At 38.0% G+C, this 16,708-nt stretch overlaps 1 protein-coding gene across 1 annotated transcript in view; it reads left to right on the top strand.

Annotated features, from left to right (window-relative positions):
- LOC306849365 (semaphorin-3G-like) overlaps positions 1 to 16,327 on the top strand; it is a 35,014-nt gene extending 18,687 nt beyond the window's left edge. The window contains exons 4-15 of the mRNA XM_079384323.1: positions 2,040 to 2,159; positions 5,231 to 5,321; positions 6,167 to 6,283; positions 6,864 to 7,012; positions 7,951 to 8,065; positions 8,189 to 8,258; positions 8,960 to 9,336; positions 9,421 to 9,512; positions 9,941 to 9,982; positions 10,623 to 10,848; positions 11,413 to 11,546; positions 13,692 to 16,327. Of these exons, the coding sequence (XP_079240449.1) occupies positions 2,040 to 2,159; positions 5,231 to 5,321; positions 6,167 to 6,283; positions 6,864 to 7,012; positions 7,951 to 8,065; positions 8,189 to 8,258; positions 8,960 to 9,336; positions 9,421 to 9,512; positions 9,941 to 9,982; positions 10,623 to 10,848; positions 11,413 to 11,546; positions 13,692 to 14,156 (1,998 nt within the window). The 3' untranslated portion in view covers positions 14,157 to 16,327. The remainder of the gene's footprint in view (positions 1 to 2,039; positions 2,160 to 5,230; positions 5,322 to 6,166; positions 6,284 to 6,863; positions 7,013 to 7,950; positions 8,066 to 8,188; positions 8,259 to 8,959; positions 9,337 to 9,420; positions 9,513 to 9,940; positions 9,983 to 10,622; positions 10,849 to 11,412; positions 11,547 to 13,691) is intronic.
- Positions 16,328 to 16,708: the final 381 nt, after the last annotated feature.

Genomic DNA, 16,708 nt, shown 5'->3' with positions numbered 1-16,708 from the left:
GAGTTTCAAACGAAAACATCTGTCCATCTTCAGCTATACTCTGAGTGTGCTGGGGTTGGCGTGATGACTGGAGAGAAGAAGCCAAACGCCCATAAATGAGATTTGATCCACTCACTTATTGTTGTCTTGCTTCCAACCAAGTTTGTGTGTGACTCATGAGTCTCTTAAACCTAACGACCGTAGAAGGCCGTCCCAATACACAGAGCGCAGTTATTCTTTCATTTTTTTGAAATCCCCTTTGCTTTCGTTTCCTTTTACATTTCTGTTTCTTGTTCTTTTTCTTCTTGTTCGGCCTCTCCCTTTTTCCTTTCAGCACCATGAATATATTAATTATGTTCCAAGTTAAATCTTTCCTGTCCTCTGTCCCTAATGGTCTCCACGCACACTTGTATGGAGATGAACTCTGCATCTGTTAGTGTTTAGCATGTTTCACTTGTAAAGTGGAAATGTGAGGTGTCGCCATGGTTACATGCTCTGGTGACTGTCCCGGCAGTACTGTTTGATGTGACAGGTGAGTGCAATTTCACAGCGGTGTTTTAATGACTCTATTCAGTGTGTGAGTGTGTGTTAGGGAATTGAACAGGATATTTGTTTTTCATTTAAACTTTAGTTGGTGTAACGTTGAAACAACATATGAATTCAGAAGAGTTTTAGGTTACACTTTATTTTGAGGTGTCCTTGTTACAGTGTAATTATACATTTAAGTACTGAGTAATATTAATTAACTACATGTATTTATGGTTAGAGTTAGGATTAGGGTTTGACTTAGTGTTACTTGCATGTAATTATGCATAATTTATTGTTATTATAATGGTAAGTATATGTAACGTGTAACAAGTTTTATTTACCGCATAACACAGCTCACTCAAAAATGACTGGTGGCACTTTACATGGGGATATTTCAGGGTTACACTTTATTTTGATAGTACTCTTTAGACATTCTGCTAACTCAAATTAAGTAACTTTACAACTACATGCCAACTAACTCATTAGAGTATTAGTAGGTCAAGTTGGTCACACTTTATCTTAAGGTCCAATTCTCGCTATCAACAAACCATTAACTACGACTTTTGCCTCAATAAACTCCTAATTTGCTGCTTATTAATAGTTAGTAAGGTAGTTGTTAAGTTTAGGTATTAGGTAAGATTAGGGATGTAGAATATGGTCATGCAGAATATGTGCTTTATTAGTACTAATAAACAGCCAATATGTTATTAATAGGCATGCTAATAAGCAACTAATTAATAGTGAGAATTGGTCCCTATAATAAAGTGTTACCCATAACTTTATCACAAATGAGGTTTGTCCCAAATTTTGATTACATGTCTGCAAAAATTCCATAACTTATAGAAAATGAATGGAAAATGTAACAGCTTAATATAAAGTTTGACCTTCTGGGACTGACAATCAGCACAATATATTTTATAACTTTCAGGCTCCATTTTATTCTGTTTATTGAAAGTGACCGGTACATTGCTGCTTTGGATCTCTCTCGCTCTTGCAGTCCTGCTGGTTAACATCTGGTCTCCGTTTGAGCATCTGCCTGCATCTTTTATGACCCTTGACATTTCGTTCATTTATGCTCCACTGATTTTGACCTACACAGTCAATGAGGCTGCATACAGGTGGCCAGAGTGTGTACATGTTGATAATGTGTGTGTGTGAGACGTCTTCCTCTTTCTGAACCCTTCAGTAATTGGACTGTAAGAGCTTCTTTCCCATGTTGAAAGCTCTGATTGGTCTTCAGTGAATCTTAAGTAGGGATCATTTTCTTGCAATTTTTTCTCTGATCCATTAAAATGTTGACGATTCTTGTAATGTTGACGATTCTGTCCATTCAGACACTCCAGGGAAATACTCATACTTACACATACCAAAATCCTCATGATTATAAACGGCACTTGATGAGTTTAACCTGGTTGTTCAGTGTAAAATACATGTGTATGTATGTTTGTGTAAGTAATTGTGGTGTAATTATCAAGATTGTACCCTCATTTGCCACCAAAACACTCAACTCTTTCTGTGTGTGTTTGATATAGATCGAGTGTGCAAACTTTGTGCGGTTGCTGCAGCCATTCAACCGCACTCATCTACTGGCTTGTGGAACTGGAGCTTTCCAGCCCGTGTGCGCGTATGTTAACGTCGGACACCGCGGAGAGGTAACACACACACAAACACTCCCTCCCACTGCTTCACACCTCGTGTGTTTCATCAGCAGGATCTAATTGACTTATGTATATCAGAGACCTAATTGTGTAAGGTCAGAGGTCACTCATCAACAGGCCGGCCCTTAGGGTCAAGACAAGATCATGAGAGAAGATACAAAGCAAAAACACACAGATAAACATTGATTCAGAGCAGAGGATAGAAAAATAATGTGTGTGTGTATTCTGAATAGAGCTGCTCTTTACTTCCTTTGAGGTGTTTTAACTGCGTCGCACAGGGCGCCAGAGATGTCTGACAAACAGACAATACTACATTGTGTAACTGAACTGGCACCAGAAGTTTAAGCTGTCTTTGGCACCACGGACACACCCATACAGTGTCTAACATCTATGACAGTAAAAACTACTGCACTGTTATTATTACATTTTAGATCTCTGATATGGTACAGCCTAGAAACTCAAAGTTAGACTATACTATTTAAAAGGATAGTTCACCCAGAATTTTTTTAACACTTACCCTTATGTTGTTCCAAACTTGTATGAGTTCTTTCTTCTGTTGAATATAAACATTCTTCAAAATATTTTCATTTATATTCAACAGAAGAACAATTTTACATCTCTTTAATTGTGTAATCAATTTAGAATTTATCTGGCACAGAAAAATCAATTTGGGTGAACTGAAAATAAACGTTGATGATAAATCTAGCCAATAACAGTAGTTAACAAATGGCTCGTTTCCACTGAGCAGTACGGTTCGGTACAGTACGGTACGGTACGCAATTATGTCCGTTTCCATTGTCAGAAGTTGTGAATGGTACCAAAATAGCGAACTGTACCTTTCATACTTTTTTGGTACCGTTTCGTTTTTTTTTTATTTAACCTTTATTTATCCAGGTAAACTGTTTGAGAACCACTTCTCACTCTTGTTTTGGTACCTAGCACAGCAAAGGGTACCAAAAGGGTGGAGCTAAACTCACTGCAGAACGTTGATTGGTTTACTAGGATCGTCACTTGTGCGTGATACAAGGGGATAAAGCTTCTCCTTCACTCATTCCGCTCTGCTGTGTTCTGCTTATTACATCAGAGTGCGCAAACACACACAAAAAAATATAACAGTGTATTTTATACTTTTATATTTTCACACAGACAATAACCGTTTCTCAATATGTGTTCTTGTCTGTTCTTGTGGACTTGGGAAACGTCATTGCCCAAAAACCTGCGTCATTTTCAAAATATTACTGTTATTCTGTCATGAAATGTAGTTTTAAGAGTTTTTCAGGCGAGAATGTAGTTGTTTAAAACTCAAATCTGCGGTTTATTTATAAAGATATAGCGCCTATTTGAAAATTTGCTATGCCGATTTTAGAAGCTCCAGGTGATCACCGGGTGCTCCGAGCTCATGTATCCGCCTCGAACAGCCTTACGCTTGGCTAGTCCTTCCGACATTTGCTGCTGGCTCTGATGTCCCTGTAGTGATTAAACGAGAATCAATTAGTTTTGTGTATATTTAACAGGCATTCGTGGTCTTATGAATCTAGTATTTGTTCCTGGTCATATTGTTTTGACTGAAGTTTAACTTTATCTTTATTTTGAACTTTACCGTAGTAACTTACAGCGCTGACTTTGTAGCAAACGTTTGACTATGAATTGTTTGCTTTTGTCTTTATTTCCTCTTATATAAGCCTCTTATACTTTGTACTTTTATAATGGCTATTGTTGTTCATTAAAACTGACTTAAAAGAGTCACGCTTTATTATCGATCGCTACTTTCCGGCATACGCCACGCTTATCAAGTAAGGGTACTGTTGGCAGTGGAAACGCAAGCCTGATCAGGGTTACCCGTACCGAATCGTACTGTACTGAACTGTACTGTACCGTACCGCTGAGTGGAAACAAGGCATAAAGGAATCAGTGAATCATTTATTTGAGTTGGTTAAATGTAAACCAGAACAAACTATTTCAAATTTTTAAAAATGTATTGAATGTTTGTTACAGTATAACAAAGAGAAAAGGGATTGTGTATGAGAGCACAGTCATTGCCTCAGCTCTTCTGGCTGTAAGGCTGTGTGTATAATAGACCGTGACAAGAAAACCAATGATGTAGTGTTGTGTAATGCTTCTCTGGTACATGTTGGAAAACACAGTTTGTTACTTAAAGAGCTACAGTATTATGAAAACAGCTGAGGTACACTGAAGTCATGCTGCTGATAATTGTAGCAAGTAAAAGTTAGTAGTGTTGCTAAATTTAGTTAATTGAACCCCAACACTTTTGTTCCTGATTTGTTCCAATCAAAAGTTTGGAGTCAGTAAGCAATCAGTACTTTAAATTGATCTGAATAGTCAGCAAAGACTTACTTTTATTATACATTTTTAAATAAATTATGTTTTTTTTATCTTCCTATTCATCAAATAAACCTGAAAAAAGTGTTTTCTCAAAACATATTGTGCAGCGCAACTGTTTTCAACATTGATAATAATAAACGTTTCTTGAGCACCAAATCAGCATATTAAAATGACGAAGACAAAAGTAATGACTGATGACAATTCAGCTTTGCCATCACAGGAATTAATTATATATTATATTATTACAATAAAAACAGTAATTATAATCCAGTAGTTCTTACTGTGTTTTTGGTCAAATAAATGCAGCCTTGGTGAGCATCTTTCAAAAGCATCTTACAGACCGCAAATCTTTGAACAGTAGTGTACATCAGAAAATGTTTGTATTTCAGACTTCACTTTTTTATACCCGTGGTCTCTAAGATCTCAAACTAATGCATTGTGACAGTTTTAATCTATTAGTTTTGTTTATAATCAGTTCTCATAAGGTGAGGAAAAGTCAGGAAGCATTAAACTGAACTACAATAATAAATATATCTTTGGAAATAGTAAGTGGTCCTTGGGGTCTCTAATACCCCAAACTGAACATGATTAATAGTATATCCCGGTATTGTAAAAATAAATAATACATTTCTTCACAAGCAAGAGAAATTCCGACATATGTGAGCTCAAGTTTATTGTTGAGTTGTGAAATTGATGTGAATTTTCTGACTTCTTTTTGGCAGCATGTGTTCAGTTTGGATCGTACCACGGTACAGAATGGGAGGGGGAAATGTCCCCATGACCCCAAACTACCCTTCGCAAGCACCTTCACAGGTACTTTTCAGTGTGTACATTTCAGCATGCAACGGCATGCTTGTGTTGTGTGTTTGTAAGTATGTCAGAGCACGTTTCTGTGTGTGTGTGTATTTTGGCTTGTGTATGTTGGGAGGTTTCTTCTTGTCAGTTGTCACTGGGATTGTAGCCCATTGTAGATTGACTGCCCTGATGGGAGAAATTTGAGTTGTTCTTCAGTCCAGGTTTAGTGTTGCGGGGGTCTTGTGGGTGTGTTAAGTCTTCTGGGGCACAGACACATCTCCCAGTGTGTGTGTGTCTTTACAGCACTGCACAATCTTGGCTCTCCTCGCATGACATTTTGCCAGATGCAATACATTTTGGGACAGATTTTTAAGATTGCGTGTTAGTGACCTTGGAGATAGTTTCAGTCACTGACATACTGTACACATGAGTTTCTGTCAGATAACTGATGGACAACAGAGGGAATGTGTCCATTTTTTTTAAATGATAAATATGGGGTTTAAGTATTAATAAAATAACAGTAAAATGGGATGATCTCATTTTATATGACCAAGTGTGTGTGATTTTGAAAAACTGTTGACTGTATATTAGGTCTCACCAGATTTATACAGTAGGTGTTTGTACGGGTGGGTTTTCAAGCTGATAACATGATTTAATGAAGAAAATTACAATGGTGCTTCTTGCAGAAAATTGTTTACATTCCGTCCTCTCATGTAAGAGATTGAGTTCTCTGCACTGACCTCCAATGCACTCTCTCTCTCTCACTCTCTCTCTCTCTCTCTCTCCCTCTCTCTCTCTCTCTCTCTCTCTCTCTCTCACTCTCTCTCCCTCTCCCTCTCTCTCTCTCTCTCTCCCTCTCTCAGGTGGAGAGCTGTACACCGGTCTGACTGCAGATTTTTTGGGGAGAGACTCTGTGATTTTTAGAGGTTTAGGGACTCGCTTGCCCATGAGAACAGAGATGGATCAGAAAATCCTACACGGTACAAAATCACTTAATTTTCATATTGATAGACATTTTCAGTGTTATTTCTTATGTGTCTTAACATTTTATGCTGGAAAGGATGGTGACATTATTAGTAGAATTACAAATGTTGCCTCTGCAACTAACTGAAATAAAAATATATTAAAGGTAAAGAAACATTAGATGATAGACAATTTTTTTTTTTTAGATATTAGAAATATAAAAAATAAAAATGACAACAGCACATAAAATAACTAAAACTTGCACTAAAATGAAAATAAAAGCTAAAAAAAGGTAATTCAAAATATTAATATATAAATAATACTAAAATACACAATAAATGTTGCAATTGTTATTTACTCTTTATTTATTAATAACAATAGTTTTTAAAACATAATATATATGTTTAATATTTTACGATAATATTTTGTAATGTTTTTCTGTTTTTTAAATCCTGGGACATGAGTGCTCATTACTGATGGAACATCCAATTAGTAATGATTTCTCATCATTATTAGTCAAACTGAATTGATTTGCATACTTCAAACAATCAGATCTGCATTGTAATAGTGTCTATGTGTGTGTTTGTGCATGTACAGAGCCCAGGTTTATTGCGGCCCACCTCATTCCTGACAGTGCAGACAGAGATGATGATAAAATTTATTTCTTCTTCACCGAGAGAGCAAAAGAGAGCGCAGAGCGAGACGATGAAGGAGCCATACACACACGCATTGGACGATTGTGTGCGGTGAGACAAACCACATACATACATTCAGGCATAAGTAGGCCAGCATACTGGATTGCTCCTGCCTTTTTTCAACCACATGTGCACAGCTGCTGGATGGTTTGCATGCCTCTGAATCACACACACACACACACACACACACACACACACACACTCACCTCTTACCCCAGTAGCCATACACACTAACACACACGGCTCTGTAGAGTAATGGGAGCAGTACAAATCTCCCTCTGTCATTCAGAGGTCAGTGTTCACAGAGCTGGGGGCAATCGCACATTACTGTCACTTTGACTGCTATTCATTGTTCACTTTAGCACATTCCCAAATCACACACACACACACACTCACACTGCAGAGAGGGTGATTATCTCCACATATACCCATTACACAGATTTAGGATCCTTCGACACGGTAAACCCAGCTGCATTGCTTTTTGGGAATCCGTAACAGTATTTCCCTTACGGTGCCATAATCTCCATAACTGCCACTTCTCTGAGATATTTTGATATTTAACTGTTCTTGTTCCCACGGGAAAAGTTACAACTGAATGTTTATGTATAAACAGGGTTCAGATTACAGAGGTTTGGGGTGTGTGACCCCCTTAATTAAACCACTTCAGATGAAAAAGTAGAATGAGAACTGTCACAAACTCTGTTGCACTAGGGATTGGGGGAAATATTTGCTGAAAAGCATGTATGGATGTACTGTGGCGCTTTTGTTATACAAGTTTGAATGTACTATGATTTGGAATGCACTAATTCTAATCTTGCATACTACTTAGGATGGATAGTATACAAATTGAGACGAGGGGATAGTTTGTTTTACCCAGAGATCATTGTGTGTGGTCGGGGGGGTAAATGATCCTGGGATTTGACTTTTTGCCGTTCTGTTGTCCAGAAGTGAATTCAACGCCTCATGATTTATTGTTTATGTGGTTTCAGAATGATGTGGGTGGGCAGAGGGTTCTTGTGAATAAGTGGAGCACATTTATTAAAGCCCGACTGGTGTGTTCTGTTCCTGGACCTCACGGCATCCAAACACACTTTCACCAGCTGGGTGAGACAATAAACACACACAAGCCCTCTGCTTATTTTTATATACAATATTTTATAAACTTGAGATCATTTTGATCTCTTATGACCCTTGTGTGATCTTTGACTGTATGTGTTTGTCTTGCAGAGGATGTGTTTCTGTTAAGGACCAAAGATGAAACCAATCCAGAGATCTACGCAATATTCAGCACCATCAGGTCTGTCTCAAATCCAGGCTGAAAGCACATCTGTTTATCTGTGCATTTCCTCTGTAAAGCACTGTTGTGCTTCAACTCATATTGATTGCACTCTATTATTTCATTTAGTTTAAGTCTTTGTACATATATTTTCTTTTGTTTTAATCATTTTAGATGAAACATTAATTTTTTTCCTATGTATTTTTATGCCTTTCTCTTTTCTTATTTTAACATTCAATTTCTTTTTATTTGAGAATTTTTGTATTTGTTTTATTTTATTTTACTTTTTTTTTACTAATTTCCTTACTTATGCCATTTTTAAAACACTTCAAATTGTCATTGGGTTTGAAATTTGTAATGAACTTGCATTGCCTTGTCATTTTTAAAAGAATAGTTCACCCAAAAATGTCAATTTAATTTACTCACCCTCAGGCCGTTCAAAATATAGATGAGTTTGTTTGTTAATCAGATTATTGTGATGCTTTAATCAGCTGTTTCAACTCTCATTTTGACGGCACCCATTCACTGCAAATGATCCATTGGTAGGCAACTGATGTAATGCTTAATTTTTCCAAATCTGTTCCGATGAAACAACAAACTCTTCTACATCTTGAATGGCTTGAATGGTCTACAGATGAGTAAATTTTCATTTTTGGGTGAACTGTTTCTTTAAGGGCATAAATCAGGGTATGTGAGTTTAACAGAATATTTTCTCTCTCTAGTAATGTGTTTCAGGGCTATGCAGTGTGTGTCTATAGTATGGCTGATATCCGTGAGGCATTTAATGGGCCGTTTGCTCATAAAGAAGGACCGGACTATCAATGGGGACCTTACGAAGGACGTGTCCCTTACCCGCGACCAGGAGTGTGCCCCAGTAAGATCACGGCCCAGCCTGGTCGTGCCTTCCGTAGCACACTTGAGTTTCCAGACGCTGTTCTGCAATTTGCACGAACACACCCACTGATGTGGCACCCCATTTACCCATCACAGCGGCAACCACTGCTGCTTCGCACCAGAGCCCCATACAGGCTCACACACATCACTGTAGACCGCACTCAGGCCGAGGACGGATACTATGATGTCATGTTCATCGGCACTGGTAAGACAGAGTGTCATCACTTTAGTTAGCACTCAACTGTGTTTATAACCCTGAATGAATAACTGTGACTTTTGACCTCTTCAGATATTGGGACTGTGCTAAAGGTTATCGTACTTGGAAATGGTAACACTCTTGCCAATGAGGAGATCACACTGGAGGAAATGCAGGTGTTCAAGGTATGTGAGCCTAAAAATGTGTATAGGTGTTATAAGGTGTGAATTTATATTTTGCGAAAATATCTCGTTTGGCAAAGCTGAATTTGATCCTTCAGAAATTATTAAAAAATGCTAATTTGATGCTCAAGAAACATTTCCTGTTATTATTAATGTTGACAACGCTTGTGCTGCTTAATATTTTTGTGAAAATCATAAATTTTTTTCTAGATTGTTTGATGAATTCAAGTTTAAAACGAACAACATTTATTTGCAGAAGCATTTGTTTGCAACATTACAGAAGCCTGTAATAATTTAATGCATCCTTGCTAAATAAAAGTATTAATTTATTTTCTTAAAATAATCATACTGACCCCAAACTTTGAACAGTAGTGTATTTGTGTATGTGTGCATACCTTTAGTTCTGTTTCTCATTATAGTTATCTCTGCAGGTACCCACTCCCATAACCTCCATGGACATATCTGTGAAAAGGGTAAGTTCATGCATCATGCAGTCTCACTATTTTGTTCCAGCAAATTAACGTAAACATGGTAACGTAAGCAGCACCGTAAATTCATTTTCCACAAAATTCCCAAAGATGCTTTTACTGTGAGTAGAGAAATGGGACTCCACTTTGTGTGTATGCTTTTTGGCCCCAAAGCAATAAAACATTCATGCAAAACAACCAGTTGCTTTGTTATTAATCATGAAACAGGTGCTTTATAGCCAAACCGACTGACAGTTCACTTACTTCATAGACAGCCCTGGAGCCACAGGAGTTAAAGCGTCAGTTCACCCAAAAAATAAAAAAAGTCATAATTTACTTACCATCAAATCATTCCAAACACATGTTTTTGATTGGAATTTAAAATAGGGATTTGTGCTTAGACATATCAAACATAGTGTCTCAATACTCATTGCACCATATTTGAAGTTAAACAGTGTTGGTTGATTTTTTGTATTATTATTAAATGACCACAAGTTTTGGTCACATGGACCACTTTTATAGTGCTTTTTAAGCTTTTATTTTGGAACTTGACAACACCAGTCCTCATTCGCTTTTATATGGAATAGGACAGCCAGTGAACATTGGAAAAATGCAATCAAAACTGTTATTTCTCTCTCTGTTCCAGCAAACTCTGTTCGTGGGTTCACAGACAGGTGTTGTCCAGGTGCCTCTGCACCGCTGCAGTATGTATGGTAAAGCTTGTGCCGAGTGCTGCCTGGCTCGAGATCCGTACTGCGCCTGGGATGGACACACCTGCACACGCTACCTGCCAAACACAAAACGACGTTACCGAAGACAGGACATCAAACATGCAAACCCAGCACTGCAGTGCATGGACCAAAACCTCAGTGGTAAGAAAGAAGAAAAGAAATGACAGCCTCCTTAACTGAGTGCAGCCATGCCGCATGAATGTCAATACACCAGCGGCCTCCTCCGAGAACTTCAATTACATGTCAAAGAGCTCACTGATGTGAAAGTGCAGGAGAAGAGCAATTCCTTCAGAGATTTGAAGTTAAATTGTTTAATCTTTTGTGTTAGAAACTTCAGAACACCTTTGAGCTTGTCTAACAGGAATATTAATAGGGTTTGAAGGACAATCTCACTCCATTGGGACAAACTCTCTGTTCGGTGTTAAAGACAGGAACTGATAGAGGGAGAGGTGAATAGACAGAGCACTCTCTGTCTCTCATCACAGAGGAGAGAGAGAATGAGAGGAAAGAACAAAAGAGGTGCGAGTGAAGAGTGTTTGAGCGTTTGCATGCCAAAGGTGAGGATGTTGGTGATGAAAAGGGATTATATATGTATGTGCACACTTATACAAACACACATGCAGTGGAAAATCCCGGGCTGACCTTACACTGAACCATGTTGTGTGTAAAGTGTCTGTATTAACAGCCATGCATTACTATCTGTAGTGGAGGATCTGGATCTGACTGAAGAACGGGTCGTTTATGGCACTGAGAACAACAGCACCTTCCTGGAGTGCTTCCCTCGATCGCCACAGGCCACTGTCACATGGCACATTCAGAGAGATGACTACTTAGAAGAGGTAAGATACATACAGTACATATGGATGTTACTTCACACGGTCTTTGAGAGGACCAGAAAGTATTCAGACACTTAAAAATGTTGAAATATCATTGCATTAGATGAGAGGTTTTCAAACTTTTTGTTGCCAGGCAGGAACCCACAAAAATGAGAATCACTTTGAGAGAAAACCCCTTTCTAAACTATAAAGGAAATTATGTTTTTCCATTTATAAAGACCCTTTTTATACCAGTGAGAAAAATAATGTGTGAAGGACATTAAAATGGTAAATTAAATAATTGGCTTCCATACTGTCATTGTATTCATTTGGATTTATTTTATAAGCCAAAATAAATCACAAACTTTTTACTTTATATTAATATAATTCTGCATTTTTTCTTTTCACTGTTAGAGAACTGTTATATCAGAGAACAGTTTAAATGAATTTGTATGGTTTTAAATTCAGTTGTGTATTTTTTTTGTTGCAAAAAAAGATGGTTTTAAAGTAATGCTAGAGCGAAAATTGTTTTACAATCCACACTAGGAAAATGGCGAGGAAGAACTCAAGTCAAGATGCAACACAAGTTCAAACTATTCTACAAAGCACTTTTGTTAAAAGAAAGGAGAGACAAATAACATAATATTAAAAAAAAGAAAACTAATAAAAAAAAATACTGTAGCACAAATGTCATTTTCAAACCAAACTTGACTATATTATAAATGATATATATATATATATATATATATATATATATATATATATATATATATATATATATATATATATACACACACACACTCACTGGCCACTTTATTAGGTACACCTTGCTAGTACCGGGTTGGACCCCCTTTTGCCTTCAGAACTGCCTTAATTCTTCATGGCATAGAATCAACAAGGTGTTGGAAACATTCCTCAGAGATTTTGGTCCATACTGACATGATAGCATCACGCAGTTACTGCAGTTTTGTCGGCTGCACATCCTTGATGTGAATCTCGCCGTTCCATCACATCCCAAAGGTGCTCTATTGGATTGAGATCTGGTGACTGGGGAGGCCATTTGAGTAAAGTGAACTCATTGTCATGTTCAAGAAACCAGTCTGAGATGATTTGAGCTTTGTGACATGGTGCATTATCCTGCTGGAAGTATCCATCAGAAGATGTGTACACTGTAGTCATAAAGTGATGGACATGGTCAGCAACAATACTCAGGTAGGCTGTGGCGTTTAAACGATGCTCAATTGGTACTATGGGGTCCAAAGTGTGCCAAGAAAATATCCCCCACACCATTACACCACCACCACCAGCCTGAACTGTTGAGACAAGGCAGGATGGATCCATGCTTTCGTGTTCTTTACGCCAATTCTGACCCTACCATCTGAATGCTGCAGCAGAAATCGAGACTCGTCAGACCAGGCAACGTTTTTCCAATCTTCTATTGTCCAATTTTGGTGAGCCTGTGCGAATTGTAGCCTCTGTTTCCTGTTCTTTGCTGACAGGAGCAGCATCTGGTGTGGTCTTCTGCTGCTGTAGCCCATCTGCTTTAGGGTTTTAGCCCATTCTCCTCTGACCTCTGACATCAACAAGGCATTTTCGTCGACACAACTGCCGCTCACTGGATATTTTCTCTTTTTCGGACCATTCTCTGTAAACCCTAGAGATGGTTGTGCGTGAAAATCCCAGTACATCAGCAGTTTTTGAAATACTCAGACCAGACCGTCTGGCACCAACAATCATTCCACGTTCAAAGTCACTTAAATCCCCTTTCTTCCCCATTCTGATGCTTGGTTTGAACTTCAGCAAGTCGTCTTTACCATATCTAGATGCCTAAATGCATTGAATTGCTGCCATGTGATTGGCTGATTAGCAGTTTGTGTTGCCAAGCAATTGAACTGGTGTACCTAATAAAGTGGCCGGTGAGTGTATATAAATATATATCTGGGAAACTTGGAACATGCCCATAGTTCTCAATTCCAGATATCCATAAATTTTTTTTATCTTGGGACCAGTTGGTGTAAAGTTGTTGCAAAAAAGAAAAAGTAAAGTTAGCAGTATTTGTTGGCAGATCCTATTTGGTTTGATTATCAAACAGAATGAAATGTATTAATTTTAAGTGTGCTCATTTTTTTTTTTTTAATTCTGGCAATTTCTCATCTCCTCTTTGTTTAGGTTTTACTAGATGAACGAGTCATTAAGACAGATGACGGTTTGTTGTTCCGCCGTGTGCTCCGTCAGGATGAAGGCATCTACGTGTGTCGATCTCGGGAACACGGATTCACACAAATCCTCTCACGCTTCTGGTTGGACGTCTTACACGCAGACACCCTTTCAGACCTCCTATCACGTGACAGCAAATATAAAGTATGGTCACCGTGTGCCAACACAGCCTCTGTCAATCGTGGCCCGGCCAGGGCATGGTTCAAGGACGTCTTGCAGCTGATTGGTCCTTCAAACCTGCCGCAGGTGGAGCAGTACTGCGAACGCGTTTGGTGTAATGAGAAGCTGAGACGCAAACACAAAAACATGATGGACAAATATCGGCAAGCGCAGGACTCTGCGCGGAAAGCTCGAGTCCAGAAGAGCACGGGAGAATCCCGAATCCGCTCTCCACGGGACCTCCACACACAAGAGTAAAATTCAGACCCACATGAAGCAAAATGGACTTCCAATGGAATGTGGGTGTGATTTGAGATGCTCTTACACACACTCATAAACATACTTGTTTTTGTTTGTGGTGCTGTAAAATATTGTAGGTTTTGCGTCTAACAGTCCAAGATCTCTCTGTGTTAATTAGGACATTCTTGAGCGTCCTCTCCAAAAGTTCCTGTGACCATGGCTGCCGGCCCCTAATCACCTCACAGTAGACCGTGGCTAATGTTATATGTCTCACTTAAAAACTCAGCAGCTGCAAAACCTTTTTACTGGAACAAATGAGGATAGACAGGATGGAACTGGTTGACTGGAGCGCTGCCCCTGCTATAACAGGTGCCAAAAAACATACATTCATTTAAGATACATCTGGCTGTGATACAACTGGGCATAATGCTGAGAGACTTTTCCTCAACTGAGAACTATGGCAGCGTTCAACAAAACCCAGCCTGCCAGTACATTAAGCTCTAAAGAAATAAAAGTGTGGACAAATTAGACTGTTTTCTGGTAACTGAATCACAGCTTGACGACCGTTGAGACTTCAACAGAACTGTTGTTCTTAATCAGCTTGAAACAAAGCATCACAATCTTGAGCTTCAGAACTTTGTACAGGGTTCCTTTTCATTTTTTGTGATGTAATGTTTTGGAAACACTTTATAGTAAGGTCTGATTTGTTAGTTAATGCATTAGCTAACATGAAATAACAATGAATTTTACAGCATTTATCAATTTTTTTTCTAATTATATACTTGTTTTTTTAACATTGTATAAATTAACAAATGTATTATGAACATGAATTGTCAATGAACAGTAGTATATTTATAAATTAACACTAACCTAAACTTATAAATGCTGTAAAAAATTGTTCAGTTAACACTTTAGTATAGGGACCAATTCTCACTATTAACTAGTTGCTTATTAGCATATGCCTGTTATTAACATATTTCCTAATCCTACCCAATATCTAAACTTAATACCTATTAATAAGCAGGAAATTAGGAGTTTATTGAGGCAAAGGTCATAGTTAATGGTTTGTTAATAGCGAGATTTGGATCTTAAAATAAAGTGTGACCATTGTTCGTTGTTAGTTTATGTTATTACGCAGCTGTTTGGAATATGCGACTGGTCCATCACAGCCTTCTGTTGTCTATTGCAATGCTGCAACTAAAACTAGCTCTACATACCACATCACAGATTTGCGCTTTCTTTTTTCACGCAAATTTTGCCTTTTTGCGTGTCCGTTTTCAACTGTAGAGAAAATTACCTCAGAGAACTTAATATTACTGCAATATAATTGCTGTGTCATGTCCATTTATTTATTTCTTTGGTGAATAACCGAGTATTTTTGCCACAACGACTGCCTGACTGTACATCACTCACAAACTGAACCTTTTTATAAAGTATTTCCGAGTTTTAACCATATAGCAAACTTTAATAGATGTAAAACTAGACAGCTGATATTTTACTATTCATTCTGTTCAGCAGCTGCAGTAGCCTTGACATGGTATCTTTTCTCACTGTTTCTCTAATTTACTTGTTTCTTTGTACATCTAAACTAAAAACTCCTGTATCACTTGAACCATTTATTTATTTATAGTTAGAAAGGTCTGGAAAAAATACTGCTTTCTTTAAAAACATTGCTGTACAAATCTTTTCTGGAGCGAAGCCGTTTGGCTGCAAACTTTCTCCAGTGACTTTTCAGAACTTCAGGGCAAAATCATCAAACCGCTGGAGCAAATCAAGCAAAAGAAACAAGCTGACTTATAATTCTCTGTTCAATGCCCTGACATGACTGACTGCATAGACTAGTTGCACTGAAACTGCTTTTTGTGAATGGGTACAGCAGCACTGCTCTGATTTGAACCGCGTGTGTCATCAGTTTTTAAAACACAATATAAAACAATAATCTGAAAGGAACTGTTATGTAACTCCAAGAATATCAACAGCACAATTTCTCTTTTTCCGCTGTCTTTAAATCAGCTGTGTTGATTTTAGCATATTTGATCTGTAGACAAAATACACAAAGATTAAATGCAGTGTTTTAACTAGTGTGTCTGATATATTTATATGTTATTTAAAGTGATTTTTGCATGCAGAAAACTCCGACCTGTGTTTGGTTCAGTGATGATACATAAATAAAATCATTTCACAGTTTTATGGGTTTTTTATTTGAGAGTTTTATGGGTTTGTGTTTCACATCGGGTCTGTGGAGAGCGACCCCCTCTTAGTGGGACCCAGGGGTTGGGTGTGACCATTCAGCATTACAGATGTTCCTTTTATGTTCTCCAACGTGTGCTGGTTTATCATGCTGAACAGAAAAGGTATTTTTCTCCTGAGATTGTCTTTGTCAGTGCTTAATTTATAAATGACTCCATTCAAGTGAGGTCATACGTTAGTGTCATTAGTCAGTATGAGGCACTACATTAAGAACAAGCGCCTGTGCTGTGATATTTATCGCTGCTGGAGAACAGACCACAGTAAAAGAGCTATGAAAATCAGTAAAGACATTCATAAACCAGACCCAGCCAGAACCGAAA

This window comes from Barbus barbus, assembly GCF_936440315.1.
Source record: "Barbus barbus genome assembly, chromosome: 29".
In the NCBI taxonomy this organism is placed as follows: Eukaryota; Metazoa; Chordata; class Actinopteri; order Cypriniformes; family Cyprinidae; genus Barbus; species Barbus barbus.
Note: the sequence above shows the minus strand (reverse complement) of the source record. Positions and strands in the feature narration are given on the sequence as shown.